This window comes from Heptranchias perlo, chromosome 32 (genome assembly GCF_035084215.1).
Source record: "Heptranchias perlo isolate sHepPer1 chromosome 32, sHepPer1.hap1, whole genome shotgun sequence".
NCBI classification, from domain to species: domain Eukaryota; kingdom Metazoa; phylum Chordata; class Chondrichthyes; order Hexanchiformes; family Hexanchidae; genus Heptranchias; species Heptranchias perlo.
In genome coordinates this window covers 18,419,851-18,447,327 of record NC_090356.1, presented here as the reverse complement: position 1 = coordinate 18,447,327, position 27,477 = coordinate 18,419,851, and the positions used below count along the sequence as shown (strand labels likewise).

Sequence of the window (27,477 nt, the reverse complement as noted above, 5' to 3'; positions counted from 1 at the left end):
CCATACACCTTGTAGCTGGGAGGGTAGCAAATTGGCCATATGTTGCTCTGTAACCTGTTTTTATACAGGGTGAGACAGATGGTCATACTTATGGTGGAATGCTCACCTGGCTGAAAATTAACAGAACATCTTACATGGATATTATTCTGAAGGAAGAGAGCTAATTACCCCTGAGAGCTGACCAATTGCTAGCTAGGTGGCTTGCTATGGCCTGGGACCAACTATCCCAGGATTGTTTTGTTGCATATAACATTGATGTCATTAAGCTGTTGGGTAAACTACCAACACCTAAAAACTCTGCCTTGTATACAATGACTTTATTTTTTAAAGATTATTTTATTTGAATTTGTTTTTCAAAGGGTTGTCCTAATCCAGTTCAGAGAGTACATTATATTTCTTAATATTAAATGCCATGTACTATTCACCTGCTCAGTTGTAAAGCTCTTTGAACAGTATCCACCTCCTTGGAAAAGCCTAATTTCTCATAGAACTTTGTGTTACCTTCAGAGTTAGACATTCTATTAACAATACCTCACAAATAAATGTGATTACCAGCAGTGGTCCTATGACTGATCACTGGGGGATGTTGTTAGGTCACAGGTGCCTTATTATTATTGATAACTGCCTCTGTTTTGAATTTTTACTTTGGCAGTTTTTTCCATGACTTTCTTGAAAGCACTGAGCAGGATTTTCTGCAGCAATCACATCACTTTAGAGCAGTGTTGTCAATAGAAATCACTGACTAGCCACGGGCATGGCTGCGGAGACACGGTTTTAGCCATATGCACTAATTTTATTAGAAAAAGCCTTACACACAATGCGGGTACGTCACGTGTGTATTTACTTAACAAACATCTACCACCAATCAGTGTGCAACTTTGCAGTCTTTCTCATTCACCAAAGTTTGGAGTTCTGGCATGAATTTATCAGACACAGCACATCTCAGTGCAGCTTCTAGGAGCAGAAAATTGGTTGGAGAAAATCGGCTGGAGAGCCATTCCATCTCCCTGGTGATCGCTGTTAGTTCTAGGATTTCCTGCTGCAAGCTGGATGTTGTATGCACCTGCCCAAATATGGGCAACTGTATTCATAATGGATGGTAATGACAGTGCGATGTCATATGCAGCATTTCCCATCATTACCACAGCAATGTTGGATGCAAGGATTGTCAGCATGTTACTGGTGTTCAGCATTGCTAAGGGTTGGTGGAAGGCCCTTTAAAACTTAAATCTCCCTGAAGGAACTGTGGAAATGTTAACTTTTGGTAGTAAAATGTTGGATGCCTTTTCCTGCCCCGCAGACTGCTGGCCTCGCTGCACTGCTGCGAATGCCTGAGGTCCGCGGCAGACATTCTTCCTCCCCATCCTCCAACACAGGCGGGAATCCTGTTGGAAGGCCACCAAAAATATGCTAACCCCAGGATATTTGCCAAAAGTGCATTCTTCAGGCAGGCAGATGTTCTATTCTGCCACACAGCGACATAGTCACCTTAGAGGAAAATACCAGACACCCACTGTTATTGCAGCAATGGCACCTCTTCCAGGTTGGTAGTCTTCATGTCAACCAAGTTATTAGACTGTAGAGAGCATCATAGCCAAGCTCAATCCTGTCCTTACCCACCATCAACACGTGCACATTCCAGCAGCAATCACTGGATGGTGATCACGGCCAACAACCCTACTGGATTTTTTTCTACTTCTCTAGACCAGGGGCACTGAGGCCATCTCCAACTGCTGCCTCCTCCTTGAGATGAGTTAACAGCATAGACCAGAGATTCAACCTGGGACATTTCAGATCTGTATGGTTTGGTACTTTGTCTTTAACTAATAGACCACCAATGAAGCTGTTTCCTACTATAATGAATTAATAACTAGGCAAAAAACTACAGCATACCCGTAATGAGCCCTTGTATACAGTAGAATGGAGATAGATCACCTGACTGCTAGGTCAGTGTCCAAGATGATTTTCCCCTTTGAATCATAGAATCGTAGAAAATAGGAGCAAGAGTAGGCCATTTGGCCCTTCGGGCCTCCTCCGCCATTCCAAATGATAATGGCTGATCGTCTAACTCAGTACCCTGTTCCCGCTTTTTCCCCATATCCCTTCATCCCTTTAGCATTAAGAAATATATCTATCTCCTTCTTGAATACATCCAATGACTTGGCCTCCACTGCCTTCTGTGATAGAGAATTCCACAGGTTCACCACCCTCTGAGTGAAGAAATTTCTCCTCATCTCGGTTCTAAATGGCATACCCCGTATCCTGAGACTGTGACCCCTGGTTATGGATTCCCCATCCATTTGAGTTAACAACAATTTCTATTTGTAGGTAGAGATTGAAGCCTGTACTTATTAAAATCCTCTTACCAAATTGTTTTCGATATAGAGAGAGCAAACTCGATTGATATAATTCCATTATAATGAGTGTATGCGTTTAGTAAATAATTTAAACTCATTTTCATTTTCCCGGTTCTTCACTTCTTGCCCTTGTCCTTTTTGCCTGACATTTCCTTCAGTAACTGAGTGCTGCAGCAGTCTGTATTTTTCAACCAGAAATGTACACAGTGGGTTTTACCACATTCAAATAGGAAATGGGAAAATAGCACAAGGAGAGCTGAGAAAGTAGTAATTTCTCTAAGTTATGAGTTGTAAAAACAGCCTATTGCAATCTCTGCCACCTGTTAACACACACAGAGGAAACAATGTTAGCAAGTGTGTAGGTTTGAGCACATCTGTAAATTGATTTTGACCATGACACACAAATAGAATGTGCAGCCTGTTGTGTTTCTTCCTAAATTATGGATTTGGGGTTTCTCATGCTTTGTATGTCTCTACAGCTCACCGATGGCTCTATGAGCAGTTAGATGGCAGCAATCTTCTGCAGTACATCTCATGGACTGTGTATCCGATTGCAATGACCACATTCTCCACTGGCTTCTCTCAAAGTGTGTCACCACAGTCAGGAGGTAAGTCTGCCACTACCAGGTTATTTATAGAGCCAAACAGTATTCACATAATCAGTTTCCCACTGACGCTGTGAACATGCCACAAAATACAGCTGCTCAATCCCGTCTTCTCGGAAGAAAGTTCCCATGTCAAGATGAACTGAAATGCACAGTTAGATATTCAGTAATCCGTTTTGATTCCCCATCTATAAATTCCAGTAGTAGATTCAGAGATTCAAACTGGAGGAAAAAGTTAGTACAATAATAGTGTAATAAAGATGTCATAAACAAAGCTGTCCTGAGATTGAGGTAAATTCATTGTTCCCGTGCTCCCAGCAGTCAGCTGTGCTCAGAGAGTGAAGTTGATAGGGCTAAAATACTATAGTGCTGATTCTCTGACCCATGCTACCTTTGGGCACAGCACCCCACTGGAAGCACGGATTGGTGAATATACCCTCTTGTAGCTTCGTCTGATGTAATACTAAGCCATATGGACCAGTCCGAATCTCGGTCTGATCTGTGCTGATCTCAGCTGGGACAGCAGTTGACTAGTGACAATTGACAGTACTATGGTATCAGTGGAATGCAATAGTGCCCCATATGTACGCTGATGACATCCAGCTCTACCTCTCCACCACTTCTCTGAACTCCACAACCACCTCCATATTCTCAGACTGCCTCTTCAACATTAAGTCATGGATGAGTCTCCATTTCCTCCAACTGAACACCAGGAACGCTAAAGCCATCATTTTTGAGCTCCACCACAAACTCCACTCCTTTGCCACTGACTCCATCCTCCCCTCTGGCCACTTGCTCAGGCTGAGCTGAAATGTTGACGACCTCAGCATTCTGTTCGACTGTGAGATGAGCTTTAAACCTCATCTCTTATCCATTACTAAGACTGCTTATTTCCACCTTTGTAACACTGTCTGCATCTGCGCATTACCCGTTTTGTCACCCGTATGCTCGGTTACTCTAATGTCCCCCTCGGTGGCCTTCAATTCTCCACGCATTCCAATTGGTTCAAAATCACTGTCTCGCTCACCCATCATCTGCATCCTCGCTGACCCAACTTAGCTGCCAGTCCCCCAATGTATTACATTTAAAATCCTTGTCTTCATCTTCAAGTCCTTCCATGACCTTATTCCACTTTATCTCTGCAACCTCCTCCAACCTTATGTCCACTCTCACACCCTTTGATCCTCTGACTTTTGCCTTTTGTACATTCCTCTTCTCCCTTCGCCACATTGACTTGGCCTTACACTCCCTCTCTAAGCCTCCTGCTTCTCTTCTCTCTACTTTAAAAAAGCTTCTTAAAACCCATCTTTTTGACCAAGCTTTCAATCACCCGTCCTAATCTCTCCCTCCATGGCTTGTCATCTGTTATTTTACCTATTCCTATTTTTTTTTCTCTTGATCTCTGTAAAGTGACCTGGGACATTTTCTACATTAAAGGGACTGTATAAATGCAAGTCGCTATTGTAGTCATAGTAGAGGCAGGGTTCCAGTTTGAAGGCTCACACATGAGTCAGCACCTTCGGGAGAAGAGGAGAGAAAATCAAGCAAAAACCATGTCAATAGTGTGATTGTAAATAGGATGTTGTATTAGATGTGATACCGCAACCCTACTTTCTCAGTAGGGAGTGCTGCTCGCAGGAAGTGGATCTTTTGAAATCTTGGGCACGCAGCTGCGATTTTCTGATAGGTAAAAATTACTGGTCGGAAAATGATGGGCTGAGCTTCAGTGATTTCCCAATTTGCACTTCTTGCGCGCAGTTCTCTCCATTGGAAGCACTGGATAGTGGAATTGCACCTATAATACTTACTTCTAGTATCTGAAGAGAAGACTTTTAAAAATTATTGTGCTGTTTGGACATCTTGGCCTACAAATCCGTTTGCACTCGTTTTCGGGTGTGAACTGAGCGGCAGCAATGGCTGCCACCTAAACTGATGGGCGAGAGGACCACGCGATATTGGCCTCTTACATCATCTTGAAGCGACCAGCGACTGCGGGCACTAGTCGTGCCCCAAGAGGTATTTCGCCAGTCGAGGGCAGGAAGTCAGGGCGGGGGTGGAAATCGGGAGGGGGGGAGGGCGTGCCGGCAACGTTCCCCGGTTTTAATGTGCAACCAGGAGGAGCACTCTAAAAGGATCGAGGAACGGCAAGCGGCGATGGCTTTTTGTCCAAAATGGCAGAAGGATCCTGCAACAGGTGCAGGGGCCTTTGCAAATTTAAATTGGGCCAGCGCTGATTTCTAGTGGCCACCAGGGACACCTGAAAGCAACGCGTTCCAATATGGCGACCAGAAGATTCCAGGTTTGGTTCCCAGTCTGTCTTGAGTTAACTAATCTCAACCAGGGTGGCTATTGGCTGCAGCACCTCTGGACTAGGGAAAAGAAAAATCAGCCAGTGTTCCTCCTCCTGAATACTATTCAGTGACTCCTGCTGGAAAGTGTGTTTACGAGTACGTTGGGTGAAGACAAGATCGAATTTATCTGTGACGTCCTCAACAGATGAATCGCCTGTCACGACAAGTGTCTAACATTTAACACTAAATAGACAAGAATGTATGAAAAACTTTTTTTTTGCATGCTGTCAGTCGATTTGTTGTATTACCAATGTGAGGTTAATTACTGCTGCAGGAGTTACAGTACTGAATGAATTTTATTGTTCAGTGTGTTGATTGTCCTTATCTGTTACAATGTGTGACACACTGTCCGCCTTTTCAACACTAATGCAGTGATGTGTGGATGGAGTGCCCCCAATAGGCTTTTCACATCACTGCAACAAGTTTGTTATGCAGTCAGGAATTATACAGCAGAATTAACAGACAGAGTTAAAATTTGAAATCAAATATCAGTTTTGTAAAGAAAGGAAATAAAGAAAGGAAGATCTTGCATTTATATAGCGCCATTCATGACCTCAGGATGTCTCAAAGCGCTTCACAGACAATGGATTGCTTTTTAAGCATGCTCACCGTTGTATTGTAGGGAACATTTGTAAGGCAAGGTAGACATTTCACATCCTTCCCCCTTTGGGCTTCTGATGGGATCGAAGGTAAGGTGGTGCACTCTTGCTGGATTAAATGAAATTGTTGCAACTTCTATGTAATTCTATGTAAAATGACACCATAGATCTCCATCCATGCCGTTAAACAGGTGATCCCAGCAGTAAGTTGGCAACTTCCTTTGCAGATAGTGCCTCCCAGCACTATGATGGCTCAGCTGATCAAGTCAGTTAGTAGTTGAACCGTATAAAACAAGAAATTTCCATGTTTGATGTCTGGTGTCTGCTGAGTTGGCTGATCTTAGCTGCGGCAGGGGTAGAAGCACTACAATGGGCCTCAGCACCCCTGGGTTAAGGAGGGGAAATCATCCAGGATTCTTGCTATTGATTGCCGTCCAGTGACAGTTGCTGGAAAGTGTATGTGTGTGAATGTCGCTAAGGACAGGATTAGGCTGCTGTGATGGTCCCTGCAGTACAGTATGCTGCTGACATACGTAGTGCAGCTCATGCATGTATAATGGCTACTTCAACAATGTGCTGAAGGGCGACTGGTGCAAGTTGATCAGTATCCTAAAAAGTACTCAATGCCTTCAAGAGAGGAGATGGGGAGGGGAGAGAATTGGCAGAAAAAAACATAGAAGAAAAAAAATTACCTCCGACTACACAGCCTGAAGCTCAAACCATCAGTAAATAGATTTTTCCTCATGGCACCTCTTAGCTATAACAGGGAAATCCAAACTATCTGATTACTTAATTGTACCATTATATGTAATAATTGATTATCCAGTTAGTTTTATTTCTATTTTACATTCAATCCCTAATGCAACACCAACATCTTGCAAACATCTAGTAACTGACCCCATGTCTGTGTATTAATGTTGCCAAGTAGCAGCTTGTAGATGAGGAAGAGGAGGGGTCCAAGGATAGATTCTTGGGGAACTCCAGAGGTAACAATGCTTTGGCAGAAAGAGAACCCATTGCTGGAGATGCTCTGTCTCTAACTGGAGAGTTAAGGGTGGAACCAAGCAAGGTCAGTCGCATTGAGATGGACAACGGAGGAGAGACGTTGGAGAAGGATGGCGTGGTCAACCATGATAAAGGTTGCAAAGAGGTCGAGAAGGGATAATTCACCACGGTCACAATCACAGGGGATGTCATTTGTAACTTTGGTTAGGGCCGTTTCAGTGCTGTGGCAAGAGCGGAAACCTGATCGGAGAGATTCCAACAGAGAATAAAACAGGGAGAGATTCAAACAGGCAGAGTAAAGGTGTAAGATTAGGACTGTTTACTTTCTCCAGTTGTTTAGGGTTCATTATAAATATTTCTGATATTTCAAAACCTCAGATCTTTAGTTTATCTGTGCCAGGATTTTATGTTCTGTTAAATTGATTCTCTGTATCGTTTTAGAGATTTATCCAAATGAACATGTCCTTTTCATCTAGGTTCAGGCATTCCAGAACTGAAGACTATTCTGACTGGAGTACTCCTGGAGGAGTATCTGACTATGAAAAACTTTGGAGCAAAAGTGGTTGGTTTGACATGTTCACTGGCAGCTGGAAGCACAATCTTTTTGGGCAAAGTGGTAAGTTAAGGTGTAATTGTATAGTATGAAAGAGATTGGAGGAGTGTGAGGGCAGAGAGAGATAGAGAGAGTGCAAATACTGTAGAGGTAGGAGAACAAGATGAAAAAAAGAGTACTGTAGGGAAGAAAATGGTGGAGGGATAGAGAAGTGAGAGAGGGGAGAAAGAACTAGAGAGGTGTGAGGAGAAAGTGAGTGCTGGAGTGATAGCAAAGCAAAAAGGGGGAGAAAGAACTCAAGGAGGAGGTGGGTGTGCTCAGCATTGACACTTGGAACCATGGCATAGGGACAAGTATAGGTTCTTGAATGAAGGAGAATATCTAATGGAAAATAGAGAAGATTGAGTAAGGAAGAGGAAAATGACTAAATAACATTTCTTCACTGATCCCCAGGGTCCCTTTGTCCACATCTCCAGCATGATTGCCACCTATTTGGGAAGAATTCGAACTACAGTCACCAGAGATTATGAGGTAAGGAGGGACGTTGAAGTTAAATTTATAAATCATTAAACCAAATGAAATCATGTGTTTGATGCTGTGAGTTGGTATGTTGACATAGTGAGGAAACCTCACTTCATTCATCAGATAAAACATTCCTTCATTGTGGTAACAGATGGTTTGTGCTTGAAAAACGTAGCACTAAGAACTTTTTCCGAATGCTAGACCAAGCATACCAAAGACAATTCAGGGAACAAGCTGCCTTTAATGGGTACTCTCCCGAAATTTAGATAATCAACATATCAAGGACAACTGACTTTCCCCAAACCTTTCCTGGATCTGTAGAATCCTTTCCTCCCTGTCTCCTGTATGACACTGTGATATTAGTGACTCTATTACAGTGTTGTGATATTATTGCTTCCTATAGTGCTGTGGTGTGTGGCATTAGTATTAAGAGTTACCTTTTTTTGAGGGTTTGATAAACTTTGGTGTCACTGGGCTATATACCAATTGTTGCTGACAGTGTGAGTGGACAACCTGTTTCCAGACCTCTGTTAATAATACGCTAAGCCAGTTTCTATGAAATGTGAGAGGGGCCTGCCATTGATTTGCTTTCTGATCATTTTCTTCTCCCTGGAAAGAGATGCCTGAGCACTGTCCACTGCCTCCCACACAGCATGATAACTCAGGGGAAAGTGGAACTCAAACCTATGCCTATCCATTCCATTGTGTTATTTGTCAGTACTCCATGGACTGACGATATCAACACTTACATTTCATCATCTGCAGTATTCAAATCTATTTTCCCAATGTCCTAAACTAAAGAAGTGAAGTCTCTCTCTGAGCCATATAAATGAGGAAGGTTTGAACTCGTCTGTTAGTGGTGAGAGGGATAGTACAATTGGTCTTTGCACCCCCTGGCTTTGCAAAGGGAAAAGTCAGCCAGGGTTCCTGTAGTACAACAACACTTACTGAAAGTGCATATGTGTGGATGCTAGACAAGAACAGAATGGTGCTTGGCTGTGATGCCCCCACAGCTGGATAACTTGTGGGCACTCTCTGTCAAGGTTCATGTGGGAACCATGGTCACTTGGGTGAGGTACCTGAGGTCCACAACTATTTGTGAAACTGTACCCCAGTGACTTCAGGAGCGAACAGGAAGGGTGAAAATTGGAGGAAAATACATTTCTCCAAATTTTTGCTATATCGAATTAACTCATTGTACCTTATAATTGCCATATTCCAGGAGGAATGTCTTATGCCATAAACAGAGTATGTAATAATCATGTTATTTCATGCATTCAGATAATAAATTCCCAAAACATCTCAACTTGCCTAAGTCCTGTCTGGATTCGAATGGACTCTAGTAGACTCATGATAACTGCATTTCCACAGATGCAAGCCCATTTCAACATGTGATGTATTCCTTTTCTACAGAATAAGAACAAGCAATATGAGATGCTGGTGGCGGCAGCAGCAGTTGGGGTCGCAAGTTGCTTTGGTGCACCCATCAGTGGTAAGAAACTGTTCAGAAAAGGGTAACTCCTCTCTGGTATAAGCCCGATATAACCCCTACTCCCAGTGGAGGAAACGCAGGGTTTCATTCATGGTGTATTAATGGCCTCAACAGAATGGAAGGAGGTATAATTCGGCAAAAGGCAGTTTGGTTGGAGGTCACGTGTTTTTTTGGTATCTCCAAGTTTGCTGATGTTATCATTTGGATAGCCCAGTGGTAAAGGTTAGAATACTAGAGCCTGGTCTTCAGTTGCTTCCAAGCCTTTATTCACAGAGCTCCACATTACACACACATCACAACCTAGATCAGCTCTCTTATAAATGAATACGAGCATTCCCAATTGATACGCACCACCTGAATACAATTAACACTAATTGATATAAATCACATGGATTAATTAACAGCTGATGCATGACTAACCCTGATGAGTTGGCTTGAGTTACATGACATCTGGTGCCATTAGAGTTGCTTTCGTCCATTTCTATTGAGGATGCCTTGGGTGTGAATTTCCATGGTGGGGGAGGGGGGGATCTCCTGCTTGTCCACTGTAACAGCCCTGGAAAAACTACATAAAAGGTGTTTAGGCCATTTTTCCAGGGTTTCTGCGACTCTTCTGAAAAAGATACAGCGGAGGATCGGGAGAATGCCCATGGAACTTCACCCTCCCCTTCATTTTTTTTGATCTGTGAAACCAGTTTTTTTTCCTGCTATTTTTTGCCCCATCTCTCCTGAAATTGTTGATTCGTTCCTGGGGAAGGTTAATTATATCCATATGATTTATATCAATTAGTGTTAATTGTATTCAGGTGGTGCATATCAATTGGGGACACTCGTGTATCCATTTATATAAGAGCTTATCTAGGGGGTACATGGTGGGTAATGTGGACCTCTGTGAATAAAGGCTTGGAAGCAACAGAAGACCAGGCTATAATATTCTATCTTTCACCACCTGGCTATCCAGTTTATTACAGGATACAGTTCCATAGGTGCTTATCACCCTTCATTACTTTGTCCAAGTGGCCATTGAGCCTTAACAGTGACTGCTAACAAGATATTCAAGCTGGGAGCACAAGTAATATCATTCCTACCCTCACCCAATGTCCACACACAAGGACTTTGGTCACCGAATAGTAATCAAGAGTGGGAATACTGGCCAGTTTTTCTCGTACCTAACTCACTAACTCAGGATAGCAAAGCCAGTTGGGGATTGAACCTGGGACCCTCCTGGTCTGTGTGGCGCAACCACTCACTGTGCAAGACTGCTGAACCATGGGGGGGAAAATGTTATGATTCTGATTATGAATAAATTTATGCAAATCAGGTTCCCATTACATCAATAGGATAGCAATTGGCTTTTAACTCGGGCCTGAATGGGGAAGCCGCTGTGGAAAAGCAGGAGTGCTTCTTTGGATCTCACAAGGAAAGTCACGGCCTCTCCTACCCTGGACTTCGCCCCCTTCCCTCCCATGAGACCCTCCTTACAACTTACTTGCTTGCTGGTGAGCCTTCCTTTGGAGTTGGCTGGCAGTCTCTGGCCACCCAGACCTGCGCTGTCACTCACCGGTCCGCTGCCGCTTTCCTCCCGTTTTGGGTGGCATGCAGATGAGGCCTGGGAGTTAAAATGCCCCAGGCCTCAAACTTAGATCTGCGAGTGCGTTTTACACTCGTCCTGCCCCCGCCCACCTGAAACCCGCAGAGGATTTAAATTTGATCCCAGAGACATAGGCAGTCAGTCAGGCCCGGCAAAAGGCTGCAAAGTCAGTCAGGTTTTAAAACAGAAAGCTGCAAGGCTAAGCTTTCACCGGGCTCAGAAGGAGAATATATGAAACTAGTTAGGAGTTATTTTGTTTAAGTCAAGTAAGACAACCTACTGATGTGGGGAAATGCAGCACATTCATTAATTTGTATTATTGTGCAAAGACAAGTTGTACTGATTGAAATTAGTGAATCCAGTTACAACTGTTGCTCTGTATGTTCACATGTTGCAAAGTAAAATAGTTTAACAATTTGGAATCTGGCCTCTTTGTACCAAGTGTTTTCTCAGTCCACCTTCAAGAAGATTGAAGAACCTCACCTGTGACAGACATGAATACTCAGTTCAGATCACAAGGGGCATAACTGTTGTTACACCTTGGGTTACAATATTGTATAGTTAGATATTGGGCAGTACAGGCACACTCCTAAACATAAGACGCTCAGACCACTTTCGGCAGTTACTAGCCCTGCTGTACCCAAGAGAATATCTAAGGCAAGACCCCATACTTGTAACACCTGCCCACATTGACTGTCTGGGCTCATACATGAAGAATGACCACTTGGGTGAGGAACTATAGAGCTATACCTTAGAAAATGGGGGCAAATGAATGAAAATGGAAATAAAAACTAGTGTTAAAAAAGCTATACCTGATTTGTTATATTGAAATAATGTCAATACTCCCAGTTGAATCTTTAAAATTCATTGCTGTTAGCTGGAATCTTCAGCTGTGCAAATCTACTTCCAGGGAAGAGGCTAACAATAAATGTTAGAATTTAAAGCAATACATGGGGCCCTTATTTAAACCATAATGTTCAAAACGTTAATGTCAGTGAGTGACCTGGACATTGATACACTATCAGTGTTAGGGTCACTGATCCTTGCAGTACATCAGTACAGTAATAAACTACTCCTAGCCTATGATCCCTGTATTGAACCGTAATCTGTGCTTTTTTTTAGGTGTCCTGTTCAGTGTGGAGGTGATGTCATCTCATTTTGCGGTGCGTAACTATTGGAGAGGCTTCTTCGCTGCTACCTGCGGCGCATTCATGTTCCGACTTCTTGCAGTTTTCAACAATGAGCACGGTAAACACCACATTATGCCTTTTCACCACATTGTCTGTGAGGGCTACAAATCTCTACACCACATCCACCAGAATTCTCCATTTTGCTAATGTTCTGTTGATAGTGACAGGTTAAATATGAAAAACACACGATGGCCTCAGATTTGGAAATATCCTTCAGTTCATAAATTGGCAAGTGAGACAGGATTGAAATATTTATCCAGTTGTAAATGCAAAGGTCAGTGACTTAAGATAGTAATTCAGGAGGCAGGTACATCACGTTGATTCCTCATATAATGGGGATAATTTTGACTTTTGTCGATAGTGTAAAATGGGTGATGTCGGATCAGCCACCTGTTATACATCTCTCCCAAAATATTGTCCAAAGTCAAAATTACCCCCAGTGAGTGCTTGATTTCAACCATGGAGAAAATTAATAGTGGAGGATGATAAAACCTCGTAAATACCTATTGTGAGAAGATGCTCCCCATGAGTATCATGTGTGGAATAGCAAGAAGCAACTGCTGTGGGCCATCATGTAAACCTGGACAAGTGACAGTAGGCATTGCCCATGAAAGCACAGAGCCCACAGCGACTTTAGAAACAGACACTCCGAGCACTGATGCAGCGTTAACAGGGTAAGTTACAGAATCCCCTGCAACTTACCAATTGGCTTTTCAGCCATCCAGCATTGAGATAATGGGCCCGATATTACCATGGCGGCGGGTTCGCAATGGGGGGGTCGATTGGGCGCATGGGTAACGCGCCCGGTGAAATCAGTCTGCCCCGTGCGCAGTCGCAGGCTGATTGGATCCACTTACCTTGTCTTCCGGGTTCCCCACTGCCGATCTGCGCGTCGGGCGGACTGCGCATGCGCAGTAAGCTCTGTCAGCTGGAGGAGCTCTATTTAAAGGGGCAGTCCTCCACTGACAGATGCTGCAACAAATAGAAAAAATTACAGCATGGAGCAGCCCAGGGGGAAGGCTGCTCCCTGTTTAATGATGCCTCACTCCAGGTATCATTAGATGGGGTGAGGAGGAGGGGGAGGACAGAGATCTTCCCCCCCGGCAGGCGGGAGGAAGCGGCCTGCCTCTGCCACCAGGAAGGCCTGGCTCAAGGTGGCAGAGGGGGTCACCTGCACCACCAACATATCGCCTACCTGCATACAGTGCAGGAGGCGCTGCAATGACCTAAGTAGGTCAGCCAAAGTGAGTACACTTACTCATTCCCCTACACTCCGTCTGCCACATCACCGCCCCCACCCCACATCTCCTTCTGCACTGCCAACACTACTCTGTCACATCACCACTCACACCCACTCAAACCTCATTCTCATCTTACCTGCACTTACTCACCTCGCCAGTACTCATCCCGCCACTACCACTCAACCCAATCCTCATACAATCTCATGGCTCTATCTCATACTCACCCTCTGGTGCATCTCTTTCACGGTCAGCCTCACTCAACCTGCCACTAACTGTGCTGCAGCCACAGGGCATGCATCACATATGTGCAGTAGGCAGCATAAGGCAAACGTGTCATGAGCATGAAGGGGATGCACAAGGGTGTTTGAGGGTATGTCATGGTTTTTAATTTGTATTTAATTTCTGAGCAACTTACAATATATATTATATTGGCACCACTACGTCTGTCATGTCTTTGCGAATCTTGTCTGGTTTGTGCAATAATGCCCTTTCAGGAGGATCACAATGAAGACCCACATCTGATGCCACCTATTGTGTCACTGCAGAGTGTGTGTAGGTGTATTTGCAGGGCTCTTTTGTGCAGACGACTGAGAGACGTCGGCGATGTCCCCGGTGGCACCCTGGAAGGATGTGGAGGAGAAGTTGTTGAGGGCAGTGGTAACTTTGACAGCAACAGGTAAGAAGATGGTGCTCTGGCCAGCCGGGAGCAGCTCAGCATGAAGGAGGCTAAAGATGTCCACGACTACATGTCGAGTGACTCTGAGCCTCCGTGTGCACTGCTGCTCGGAGAGGTCCAGGAAGCTGAGCCCCTCGGTCTGTGGACCCTGTGGCGAGGGTAGTGCCCTCTGCGACGCATCTCTCTGCAGTTGCTCTCCCTCCTGCTGTGCAGGTGGATGTGTCACAGCACTGTGTTGTGGAGCTCCACGTGTCAGAGGTGGACGGCGAGGCTGGTGATGCTGTTCGCCCTCCGAGGAGGTCATGACTGCACCTACGGCGGCCCCCATCTGGAAGATGTACATCTGAGGGGGTCCGCAAGGTAGGTACATGTGTCTGGACGCCGGGGTAAGTGTGCAAGTTGGTGAATTTTGTTGTTAGGAGGAGGATGGTGGAGGCCAAACTTTGTCCAAAGTGACAGAGTGGCCTCCTGCAATGAGTGAGGGTTGATGAGGTAGAGATTGGTATGTGTTGCACCAATTTTTTGGATGTAAAACGGATGCAAAGAATTTTAGCAGTGGGACGGTCTGTGCTCAATCTGTACAGGCATTGGTCCCCCTTTTTTTTGTGGGGCCGTTTTTTTAGGTGTCCCAGTCAGAGGCATAAAAAATGTGTTAGGCCCCTTGAATATGTAAATTAGGGGCCTAATGCCTGTTGAAGGTCCCCACCAAGAAATTAGTTGGCAATGAGGGGGACAGGTGTCGGATCTGCCTCACTCAGGATTCTCCAGTGGCCCCTGCGGCTGCCAACTCCAGGTAAGTGAAATTCTTCTTTTGTTTAAAACACCCATCTTGTGGAGCCAGAGGAGTCATGATCACCACCCCCCGCCCCGTGTAGCCCACTCCAAACCCCCATTCCGGGATCTAATTGAGGTTCGCTGCCGCTAAGGTGCGATCAGCGCCGGCAGCTCGTGCCTTGTATGGTGATGATGCCTGAGGACCTATTTCCATGGATCCTCGGGCGTCTAGCTTCCGATGCGCGCTGGTTGCGCAACGCAGACTCCGGGCCCAAAAATCTACCCCCGTGACTCCTAAGATGCACCCTGTGGGTGCCTGAAAGGTCCCTGTGGCATAAAAGTTGAGGGAAGTGGTGACCTTCATTGCCAAATGGTGCATTGCAAATGTTTCATTGTCCTTTTACGTTTTTGGGGACTAAGTGACACACCTCAGTCACAAACATCCCGTGAGCTTGAGTCTCCTCCTTTGTTATACCCAGATGGCTTATTTTGTGGCATACACCTGCAGCCTTGTGTATTACCTGCTGCGGGTCATATGCTTCGTATGCCCTATGTACGCCCAGCTGGTATCTGTCCCACTCCACTTTGATATACCCGCCAATAGCTGTTATATCCATGCTGTCACACAGATACTCTGTAGTATTCAGTTTTGTCACTGCTTTGGTGATACTTTGAAATCTTTCCCTTTGTTAATCTCACAAAATCCAGGTCGGATCAGGATTAAAATGTTCACTTCTTGATTTGTGCAGCTGTGGAACGTTGCATGAATCCATCACTAATGCATTTTAAACAAGTAAAAATCTGCTCCTTCAATCACTTTTAAAAGTCTTTTAACTTCTTTTTTTATATAGTAACAGTAATCCTTAGATCAGTGCTAAACCCGGATGAATAGTACATGCTGAGCGGGTTAATGTCCTTAAAGACAGCAGTAGGGGTCCTGGGGGAGAGACAGCCAGGCAGAGTTCCAGCTCCTGATTATTATTGCTGAGCATGTGATCAGATGCTGGGCGAGGGCACGATTCGGTTTGGCTGTGATGTCCTCCACAGTTGGATAGCCTGCCCAGACTCACTGTCAATGCTCACGTGCAAACAATGTCCACTTCACTGAGGTACCACTGCATGTGGAATTATATCCCCGTGAGGGAATCAGTTTCTGCAGGAGGGGAAGGAAGACAGGAAAATTGGAGAGAAGCAAAACCAGAAGATTGTCCCAGCTCCATGGAAAGCAAATCGAATCACTGCCTGCTCCAGATTTTTCCTTCAAGGTTAAAATTCTTTCCTAATTTTCATTTTTTCTTTTCCCTGCAGAAACTATCATTGCTCTTTTCAAGACAAAATTCAAAGTTGACTTCCCGTTCGATTTGCCAGAAACATTAATCTTTATCATCCTTGGGTGAGGTGTCTTTGCAGCTTTTTCTCATGTGTATCTATTTAAAAGATGTGATGGGAATTAAATCACTGGCAGCTGCAGCATCTTACACACAGCATCATGCCCTTTCCGAGTGGCGCACAAGCTGTCACACAGATCATTTAGGATAGCATTAACTATGCACTATTACATGGGCACCTAGAGTGCCATTCATTTTTACAGCGTGATGCAGTAAAGCTTATGTGTTAGGGTGAACTAATACTGAACCTTTACTGGATGGTAGAGTAAAAATTAATATTAGCAAAAGACTGGATCAGACCCAAAGAAAATAAGTTAATAACTATTCTCAAGCTTTCTTCAAGAGGCACATGTCTTCATGAATAAATCTGCAGCACATCTTTGTTTGTAAACGCAAGTGCAATCATGTTAAACTGTGTTGAAAACATTATGCTGTCACTTGCACATAACAGTTCTGAGATCAAAATGATGCACTTCTCCCAGTGAAAACAAAAAAGGCATGACAAATACATTAGTAGTAATCTCAGCACAACCAAAGAAAAAACCTTTCTGAACCACTGGCCTTTATGCAGTTGCAAACACAGGGCCCTCACATCCAGAAATTGCTCTTTCTTTTTGTTGCTCAGATTTGGACCTATTTGTTGGTCCATTATCTGCTTTTCAAGCTGGAGCTGGAAATAAAACTTTTTGTTCTTTTTTATTCACATTGTCACACTCGGGACAGATAATGACTGACAGTATCACACTCAGGACAGAAGTGACACATTCAGATACTGGTAGTATCTTATTCAGGACAGGTGTGACAAAGTAAGGTACTGACGATACCACACTCAGGACAGGTGTGATACACTCAGGTGCTGACAGTATCATACTAGGGTTGACACTGTTATTAGTAGGTTGTTGGTCATCGTTAAGAATGTAAACACTGTGAGTTTGCTCCACTCTGATGGTCAGTGAGACTGAAGTGGGTGCCTGGAACTGGCACACTGTCTGATTATATGTAGCACAGTTTTTCTATCTGAAATATTACTTTCATTGTTTAGTTTAGAAAATAACTTCTTCATCTCTATTGGTGAGGTTAGGATCATCTGTGGGATGCTGAGTTGTGTCTACCTCTTCTGTCAGCGCTGGCTACTGGGATACATCAAGAGAAATGCTGTCATCCTAAAACTTATGGCAACAGAGTAAGATCAGAATACAATTTTTACAGTTTTCATGGAATGAAAATTGATAATAGATATGAAGATTGGTCCTGATAATATTTCTAGAGATGTAGAAAAAGTGTGAAGTCATTTACAACTATTTTCAGCCAAAGAGTAATAGAGTTGTAGAATAAGTTGGAAGGCCATTGAAATGGACAGTATAAATAGCTTCAAAATGCAATTAGGGGACTTCATTTTCTGTGGAAGCATAATAGTTAATGTATTTATGTAAAATTCCTCTGTATTTTAACATAGCCATTAAACTGTTTAAAATAAATAAATGGGTTAATGAGTTTTAGAGTAGCACACAAAGTAATTCTATGCAAATGAGTGAGCCAGCGCACTACTAATCCCCTGGATGTGTTTCTAGAGAGACCAAAGATTGACAGATATGGTAAGGAAGTGGGTAAATAGCACATTATAGAATCATGGAATGTTGCAGCACAGTAACAGGCCATCTAGACTATCAAGCCTGCCCCAGTGTTTTTCTCCACGAGCTACCTAGTCTAATCCCACTCTCCCGCTCACTCTCCATACAGTTTCAAATTCCAATTTTCAAGCAACCATCCCTTTTAAGAGTTTTGACTGCTTAAACAACAGTTTGCATTAGAGAATTCTACATTCTAACCACCCTCTGTATAAAGAATTTTTTCCTAACCTACCAGTTAATTCTTTCTGTGATTATCTTAAGTTTATGCTCTCTTATTGTCAGGTCACCAATCAGTGGAAACAATCTATCACTATTTACCTTTGTAAGGAATCTTACAACACCAGGTTATAGTCCAACTGTTGGATATATAAACAGTTGGACTATAACCTGGTGTTGTAAGATTCCTTACATTTGTCAACCCCAGTCCATCACCGGCATCTCCACATCATGACTATTTACCTTATCATAACCATTCATAACCTTGAAAACCTCTATCAATCATTTCTTAATCTTGAGCTCTAATGAACAAGCTCTAACTTCCCGCATCTCTTGTCATAATTGTAATGATTTATCTTTGGTAACATCCTGTTGAATCAAAGCTGCACGATTTCCACTCTTTCCTACAATGAGGTACCCAAAACTGTACCCAATATTCCAACTGCGATTTAAATAAGTTCTTGTACAAGTTCAACATTATTCCTTTGCTTTTATATTCTATGCCTCTAGATACAAAACCGAGGATATAATCTATGAAAAAGACTTGTTGCATCTAATCGTCATTTCCTTTTCATAAAAATTCTTGTGAAACCTTAGGTTTCCAATATCGTAACTCAGGCATTTTAATCATTTTTTTCTGCAAATGAATCTCAATTAAAGCTACATTGTACAATCTAATAAATATATAAATGATCCTTTGCAGTAAAGTGTTGATGTTAGAAAAATTGAGTTTGAATTTTTCCAAATGCCTTTAGGTGAAATAAACAATGGATTGCCAAATCTCAGTGTACAGTGCATGACAAACAAGATTTCCATTCTGTACTGGAATAGATTGCACATGTATATGCTACATTGTTGAATAAGAAGTGAGGGAGTCCATTGGAATTATGTCCTGGATCAGCTGGAGGGCTATCTTGAGTAAACTGTATGAAATCGAAACTTGAAATGTTTCCAGACAAATCTACAGTGAGGGATCAGCCTATTGTCTTTCAGTGTTCGTTAATAGATAGCCGCAGTGCAAGCAGATTTACTCATTCTGCTGAAAATGTTCACTGACAGATCAGACATCCCTTTCTCTATACTTAGACCATTATCATGAAAGTTACTGAATCAGGTGTTTGGTTGAGCTAGTTTGTGATGTAATTGTTCAGACTTTTTAGATTAATGAATGAAATATTGGCTGATATCCTAATATTTTTCTATCAATAGGAAGGCAGTGTACTCTGGACTTGTGGCCTTACTCTTGGCCTCCATCACCTTCCCTGCCAGTCTAGGGCAATTTATGGCATGCAGGGTAAGTATTTATGAACATGAAGCATTTTTTAACTTTGTATCCAGCTTCAGTGTCACTTCCAGGTAATGTATAGAATAGAGCTGCTACTTAAATTCAGGTTGTCTCAGCCAGAGATGGCATCCCCACTTGACAATGAGGGAAACCCATATACCAACTAGATTGATAAAGACTCCGAGACACACGTGGTACTGGTCTATCAGAGACACGTACTACCTGACACATAGTTGTTACTGGTCTACCAGAAAATATGGGTATCCTCTGCCCACTGGGTCAGGTGGTATGGAACTGAAAAAGAACTATCTTTAATCTGTAGTGCCAAACACAGATGCTGCCTGCTTCTCACCAGATGCCATGATGTTGGCAAATAAATAGTGGAACAAAAAATGCATTGAGCCTGTACCATAGAAAGGGTTCTGGCATTAGTAGTTGCATTTTGCTCACTTTTTGTTCAGTCTGTGACTCAATGATCTATCCAAATCTGTACTCTCCTGCCTTGGAGATTGCCAATTTATGGACCCAGTGCCACTTCTGCCTTCCAACTCAACTCTTATCTGTCCAGCTGTGCCAATATCTCAGAGGTAAAGTCTCTGTCACTGAGCCATACAAGAAGATCCCAGGTTCGATTCCAGTCGGCTGTGTTAGCTGACCTCAGTTGGAGAGGCAGTAGGGGCACTACAGTGGGTCTCAGCACCCCTGGGTTAGGAAGAGGGAAATCACCCATGGTTCCCTCACCTGATCCACATACAATGATCCCTACTGGACGTGCTTGTGTGTGATCAGCAGGTGAGGACAGGATTGAACTCAGTTGTGATATCCTCCATAGCTTGCTGGCAATTACTGTCAAGGTTCTCACACGAACAGTGACATCTTGGGAATGGTATTGGTGGGGCATTAGCACCTGTTGAACCATACTTCGGTGAGGGAGTCAACGGCTTTAGAGTGAAGGGGACAACATTAAAGAAAAAAAACTAAATAAGAGTTTATCTGTCCCACACGCGGAATGGTCTAACTTTCACGTTCATGGTATCATAGTATGATATAGCTCAGAAGGAGGCCATTCGGTCCATCGGGCCCATGCTAGCTGTTTGGTAGGGCTATCCAAGTAGTCCCATTCCCCTGCTCTTTCCCCATAACCCTATAATTTTTTTCCCCTTCAAGTATTTATCCAATTTCCTTTTGAAAGTTGTTATTGAATCTGGTTCCACCACCCTTTCAGGCAGTGCATTCCAGATCATAACAACTCGCTGTATAAAAATATGTTTCCTCATGTCGCCTCTGGTCCTTTTGCCAGTCACCTTAACTCTGTGCCCTCTGGTTACCGACCCTTCTACCATTGGAAACAGTTTCTCCTTATTTACTCTATCAAAACCATTCACGATTTTGAATACCTCTATCAAATCTCCTCTTAATCTTCTCTACTCTAAGGAGAACAATCCCAGCTTCTCCAGTCTCTCCACATAACTGAAGCTCCTTATCCCTGGTACCATTTTAGTAAATCTCTTTTGCATCCTCTAAGGCTTTGACATCCTTCCTAAAGTGTGTAAGAATGTTGTTCTAATTCTATAAAAGGAATCTGACGAAACAACTTTTGTGTAGAAAGGATAATCTCTGAATGTATTGTTGCCCCTGTGCAGCTCACCATGAAGGAACTTCTCTCCTCACTCTTTGATCACCGGTCCTGGGGTGTGCTTTCTCAGAATGCAACATTTAACATCCATGCAAGAGTAGACCCTGACAATCTCTGGATTGAATGGTGCCACCCAACCTTCACTTTTTATGGCACGCTCCTGTTCTTCTTGTTTATGAAGGTAAGGTGTGGCTTTTACTCCCAGCATTAAAATGCTCCACATGTCATTAATTGCTGACCCAAAATAAGTTTTAGTGATTCAATGCCCAGGGACACAGTCAAACGTGTGTGATTCATTGCATTTATGAATGGCCTCCACACATGGACATGCACAAATAACAGGAAACAAAACCAGTTAGAGGTTTAGTGCGAGACTGATTCTGCATTATTTCTCCTTTGTCTCCAGTTTTGGATGCTGATTCTTGCGACCACAATGCCAATGCCAGCTGGATACTTCATGCCTGTGCTTATATACGGTAAGTTCTAGAAACAAATCTTCATCCGAGTTGAGGTGTGCACTAAATGCATAGAGCAGAGCTGTGCTTTAAAATCAGTAGTTAGCTTGAACAAAACCACATGAATTTGAACCTGTACCTTTCTTGATAAATATTTACTGCATTTACAACTCTGAAGTAGAATGAATTGGTTCAGCTAAAACTTAGTCATCCTGCACCACTTGTGATCAGGACATGATCATGCAATCTGATGATTTGTGACAGTACAGTGTGTATCACACGGTTTACCCCTCTTTCACATCTGGCAGCAGCCTGGAATGAGCGTCTCCTCTTCACATGCAATCTGAAGTGAAACCCTCCCCCATCTCTGGAGACACTTCTGCTGTGGAGATGCAAATGTCACTAGTGATGAACAGATGATGATTTGGTTATAGAAAAGAAGGGTGTGTAGTCTCTCCCTAGGTGGCTATAAACAAGAGGATGTACAGCCTGCCCTCAGGGTTAATTATAGACAGAGAGATGTCGAGCCTCCCTCCGGATTGATTATAAATCGAGTACACGGAGCCTGCTTCAGAATGGCTATACATGGGGAGCATGTAAAGCCTGTCACAGGAGAACTTTAAATCTGTGATTAACTTTGTTGAATAAGTAATGGTTTATAAAGCCCTGACACTTAACTCGTGTGCTTTGCATTATGTAGGTGCTGTTATAGGTCGTTTAGTAGGAGAGGTTATGGCTCTTATATTTCCTAATGGCATCAAGTCAGAAGGAGTTTTGAACCCGATAATCCCAGGGGGATATGCCCTTGCAGGCAAGTATGTGCTGCTAATGCATTTCCTAAACATGCTACTATATTGCCAGTTTACCTTACAAATCTCTTGATCTGTCCTAAAGGATTGCAGATCACTTGTACCAACCTGACTTCTGGCATTGCAGGCAAGCCTGCTAAATGCACTGGTCTATTGCCCTGTCTGGAGCAGCCCAGCCAGGAGATTTGCCTACAATACTAGGAGCCAAGGCCTGCACTGATGAACTGTGATCCTCTTGGATGACGTGTAGGGTGCACTGTCACCCCTTTCTCTGCTTATTCCTTGCTAACATGTACAGCCTTTCTGTCACAATCTCTTATTTAGCACGGTTGGTCATTATGGGCACCCAGGTCTTTGCTAGTCTCACACCCTTAGATGCATCTTTTCAAGCTGTGAAATATCCGTCTCGATAAATCATTATATGATGTTGTAGCCTTTCTCTTCAATAAACTCATAAAGAATACGAAGTAAATCTTTTGGTCTTGGCAGGAGCAGCAGCGTTCTCTGGAGCTGTGACTCATACATTGTCCACTGCGCTGTTGGTATTCGAGCTCACGGGACAGATGGCACATTTCTTACCTGTTCTACTAGCTGTGCTGATAGCAAATGCCATAGCACAGAAATTCCAACCTTCCTTCTACGATGGAGCCATCATTGTAAAGAAGCTGCCATATTTACCCAAGATACGAAGTAGTGACATTGGGTATGTATCACTCCTAATGTCAGTAGGTTGGTGGCTTGAGATGTCTGATGGGTGTGGTAGGTAATGGTAAGTGAGGTGGGTTATGGTAGGTGTGATAACCAAAGACTAAAACTTTCAAACTTTATACATCTTTTTTATTGTGTTCTGAACCAGATCAGCCAATGTGGTCCTTTTTGAGATGTTCCTTCTCACATGTACTCGTTAGACATCCACACAACAAATATTTATCACTTATTACCTTGTAGCTTCATCCTGTGACCTTTAGTGAATCATCCTTAGGCTTAATCTTCCTGTTATAGTTAGATAGCATTGATCTATTCTTCAGCTCTTACAGTGTGACAGTGGAAGAGTTCATGAATACCAATATCACATGTTTGGACAAAAGTTTCAGCTACATTGATATCCTGCAACTGATGACCTCAAGTTCTGATGCTGTATATCCTGTTGTAGAGAATGCAGGTAACTAGAATTATGCAAACTTCCCTTCAATAAGAAACACTAACCTAAACTGCCCAGGACAGACTTTCATTATGGATTTGTGGTGGTTTGAATTTGTGACTGGTACCTTTGAATAACACAACTCTGAAACACACTATTGGGGAAGATTCCTGTTAATCTTCTGTTCATGATTTAGTGATTAGTGCATCCATGCTTCAGTTGAAATGTTCTAGCTTTCAAGGGCTGGTGCAAAACTAAAGAGGGTGCATCGATGCTGAATAAGGCATTAGTCAGACCCCTTATGGAATACTGTGTTCAGATCTGTTCACCTAATCACAGAAGGAATATTATTATGCTTGAGAGGGCACAAAAGTGAGGGAAAAAGGTGCTTTCCAGGTATCAGGAATTTAAATTATGAGGAAAAGTTAAGGAAGCTGGGTTTGCTTTCTTTGGAAAAGAAGAGACTTTGGGGTGACCTATTTGAAGTCTTTTGGATTGTGATGGGGATTGACAAAATTGATTCAACAAATTGTTTACTCTGGTGAAGGATTCAAATATCAGAGTTAAATATTAAAAATAAGGAAGTTAAGAGTAGGAAGGGAGGTCAGAGAACTTTTTCACCAGAAGGTAATTGAGTTGTGGAATGTAAGAACATAAGAAATAGGAACAGGAGTAGGCCATACGGCCCCTCGAGCTGGCTCCACCATTCAATAAGATCATGGCTGATCTTGGCCTCAACTCCACTTTCTAGCCCAATCTCCATATCCCTTGATTCCCCTTGAGTCCAAAAATCTATCTATCTCAGTCTTGATTATTCTCTATGACTCAGCATCCAAAGTCCTCTGGGGTAGAGAATTCCAAAGTTTCACAACCCTCTGAGTGAAGAAATTCCTCCTCATCTCAGTCTTAAATGGCTGATCCCTCATCCTGAGACTGTGCTCCCTAGTTCTAGACTCTCCAGCCAGAGGAAACAACTTCTCAGTATCTACCCTGTCAAGCCCCCTCAGAATCTTATATGTTTCAATGAGATCACCTTTCATTCTTCTAAACTCCAGAGAGAATAGGCCCATTCTACTTTAATCTTCCCTCACAGGACAACTGTCTCATCTCAGGAATATTTTCCCAGGGAAGTACATTAAAGCAGACAGTAAAAATGGGCTCAAAAGATCACTCTCCATGAAGAAGAACTTACTGATATCAGTCCTAAAATTACCTTTTATTAGTTTGAGTCTGTGTCCCCTTGTCCTACACCTACAGTTTAATTTAAAGTAATGCTACTGATTAACTTGTTCTATACTATTTACCATCTTATATACCTCCATAAGATCACCTTTCAGACACCTCCTTTCCAGGCTGAAAAGCCCATGCCTCTCCATGATTTCCTCATAATTCAGACCCCTGACACTAGGGATCAGCCTTGTGGCTCTTCTCTGTACTTCCTCCAGTGCTTGAATACCTCCTTGTTTCTTGGCAACCAGAATTGGACACTACTTAATTTGTGGTCTGACCAGAGCATGATCATGACTTACTTTGACTTGTATTCTATTGTTTTGGCTATGTAGTTCAACATCCAATTGGCTTTGTTTATTGCTGTTCTGTATTGGTTAGACATGTTTAGCGTCGAGTCTGCTAAGGTCTCTTATCAACTTTATCCTTAGCTATTTCAGTACCATTCCTGGAGTATGTATGTTACCCATCTATCCTTCCTACATGCCGTACTTTACATTTGTCTGCATTAAATTTCATCTGTCACTGTTCAGCCCGCTCATATAATTTGTTTAACTCATTCTGTAATTTCCGGGCTGTCTCCTTCAACTCCACTGCTCTTTCCTAGTTTGATATCGTCTGTAAATCTGACCAATTTGCATTAAGTTTATGAACCCAAGTCGTTAATATAAATCAGTAGTGGTCCCAACGTGATATCCTGCTGCTCCCCACTCAATATTTCCCTCCACCCCCAACATTACTCTTCTAGCCAGTACCCATTGTTTTCTACCTTTCTCAAGTTTTATCACATCTTTGAACTTAAGTAGTCAACTTGTGTGTTGAACTTTATCAAATGCCTTTTGGGAGCCTAAGTAAACAATGTCATAAGGTTTACCACTGTCCTGTGAATTGTCACTTCCTCAAAGAAATCAAGGTAGTTGGTCAGGCAGGATCTTCCTTATTCTAAAGCCATGTTGACTGCTGTTTAGTAGGTTGTTGTACAGATACTCCTTAAGGTCACTCCTGATTCTAATATTTTACATGGAATTGAAGTAAGACTAAGTTTTAAGATATGAAGTAGAGAGGAGATTGGGGAAGGGGGGTGGGGGGGTTCTGTGAAAATAGGATAGATTTATTGGGCATAATTAACTTTGTCCTGTTCCTGAAAATTCTTACGTGTTGTAGAAATAAGAATTTAGAACTGACAGTTTCCCAACTTATTCAGAAAACGGGAGCGATATTTTGTATTTCTGATGTTTTCTTTAATTTTACTTTACATTTCTAATGTGGAAGATTTTAGAGAACCCTTTCTGTCATTGCTATGCAACATGAGTGCATCAAAAGGCATTTAATCCTTGAGAGTAAGCAGAGATTCTGTTCCTGTTAACAGAATCCATGGTGCTTGTGGGGTCAGTTCAAAGGAATGAACTTACCAAATTCCTTCAGACTCAAGGAGAAGAGAAAGGCCACAAAGACAAAATACAGCTGGTAAGCAAACTGCTGAGGAAATAATAGACTGTATTGTAAAAAAACAACATTTGATTCCTAATCATGATTGAGCACAGATCGGAGATGCCTTTATCTGGACTCAGCAATTGCACACATTATAAGGGAGGTTTGACTCTGTGTGTTGGCATCTCAGACTAAAATGCTAAAAAAACCTATCAAGTGCAGTGACTGACTCTATCAGGACTGGAGGCTTTCCAGCAGATCAATTATTATTCTTTACTTTAAAAAAATCCTCCTTTTTGATTTGTTTGAGGTGGAAAGTCCCCAGATCCGGGCTGCTGCTTTTTATGTCCATTCTTGGATACAAAGATCTAAGGTAGCCCCCTGAAGCCTCAGACTGAGTCTGGCTGTGTTTCTACCTCATTTGTATGCTACACAGCCTGAAACAAATCAAGATTTACAATGTTATGTGTGACGTGTTTGATCCTACATGATCTATGGCTTTCTTGTGTAGTCTTATGATTAAGATTTATATTTATTTTTGTCCCAGTTTCTGAGTCTCTGATTCCAAAGCAGATCAATAGGTTCAAAAATAACTTGTTCTTACTGGAAGAAAGAAAAAATAAAGACTCACATTCATATTGCACTTTATCATGTCTCTCAGAAACATCTTAAAACTTCACATGCAATGAATTTCTCTTGAATTACAGTGACTGTTGCTATGTAGGCAAATGTACAGGATGAGAAGCTAACCTAGTTAGTACTAGAACAGGATAACAACCTAACCTGGTTAATACTGATACTTGGAAGTTTACCGAGGATGAAGGGATGATAGCAATATATGACTATCACCTCTCCAGCCTTGACCATGAGACCCAACTGAAGATACCTTTGTATCCTGCTTCACTGGGGAATTCTTTTGTTAAATTGTAATTTTAAAAAACGGAATGAAAATACTGAGTTAAAAACCATGAACAAATGCATACTTAATGCAAGCTAGTATACTAATTGCCTTTTTAGTTGCTCTCATTCTATAGAATTTCAATGGACCAAACCCAATTCAATTCACTCATTGTATAGAATTCCAGTGGATTTATAGTAGGATACGTGGAAGAAGGATTTTGAACAGAATGCTCTGAATGAGTTGTTGAATTGATGTAGAATTGCTAAAATAGGAAGAAGAATGTTAGAAAGTCTAGAGTGATGAAAAGCTATTTAGCCAATCAACCCTGCTCAATCCATAGACAATGTATGGTGATTTTATCAGGGACTTCCCTCCCACACCACATCACAAGTGTTGATCCC

The 27,477-nt window shown here is 42.6% G+C and overlaps 1 protein-coding gene across 2 annotated transcripts in view; it reads left to right on the top strand.

Moving 5' to 3' along the window:
• Window positions 1–27,477, top strand: part of clcnk (chloride channel K) — a 45,395-nt gene that overhangs the window by 8,904 nt on the left and 9,014 nt on the right. Inside the window, exons 3-16 of one of the 2 annotated variants that reach the window (XM_067970527.1) lie at window positions 2,837–2,965; window positions 7,394–7,533; window positions 7,924–8,001; window positions 9,406–9,484; window positions 12,198–12,323; window positions 16,265–16,349; window positions 17,426–17,527; window positions 19,401–19,485; window positions 21,120–21,293; window positions 21,519–21,588; window positions 22,268–22,378; window positions 22,866–23,079; window positions 23,405–23,538; window positions 26,114–26,211. In XM_067970527.1, coding sequence (XP_067826628.1) covers window positions 2,837–2,965; window positions 7,394–7,533; window positions 7,924–8,001; window positions 9,406–9,484; window positions 12,198–12,323; window positions 16,265–16,349; window positions 17,426–17,527; window positions 19,401–19,485; window positions 21,120–21,293; window positions 21,519–21,588; window positions 22,268–22,378; window positions 22,866–23,079; window positions 23,405–23,538; window positions 26,114–26,211 — 1,625 coding nt within the window. The remainder of the gene's footprint in view (window positions 1–2,836; window positions 2,966–7,393; window positions 7,534–7,923; window positions 8,002–9,405; window positions 9,485–12,197; window positions 12,324–16,264; window positions 16,350–17,425; window positions 17,528–19,400; window positions 19,486–21,119; window positions 21,294–21,518; window positions 21,589–22,267; window positions 22,379–22,865; window positions 23,080–23,404; window positions 23,539–26,113; window positions 26,212–27,477) is intronic. The other variant, XM_067970528.1, reaches the window with a different exon arrangement.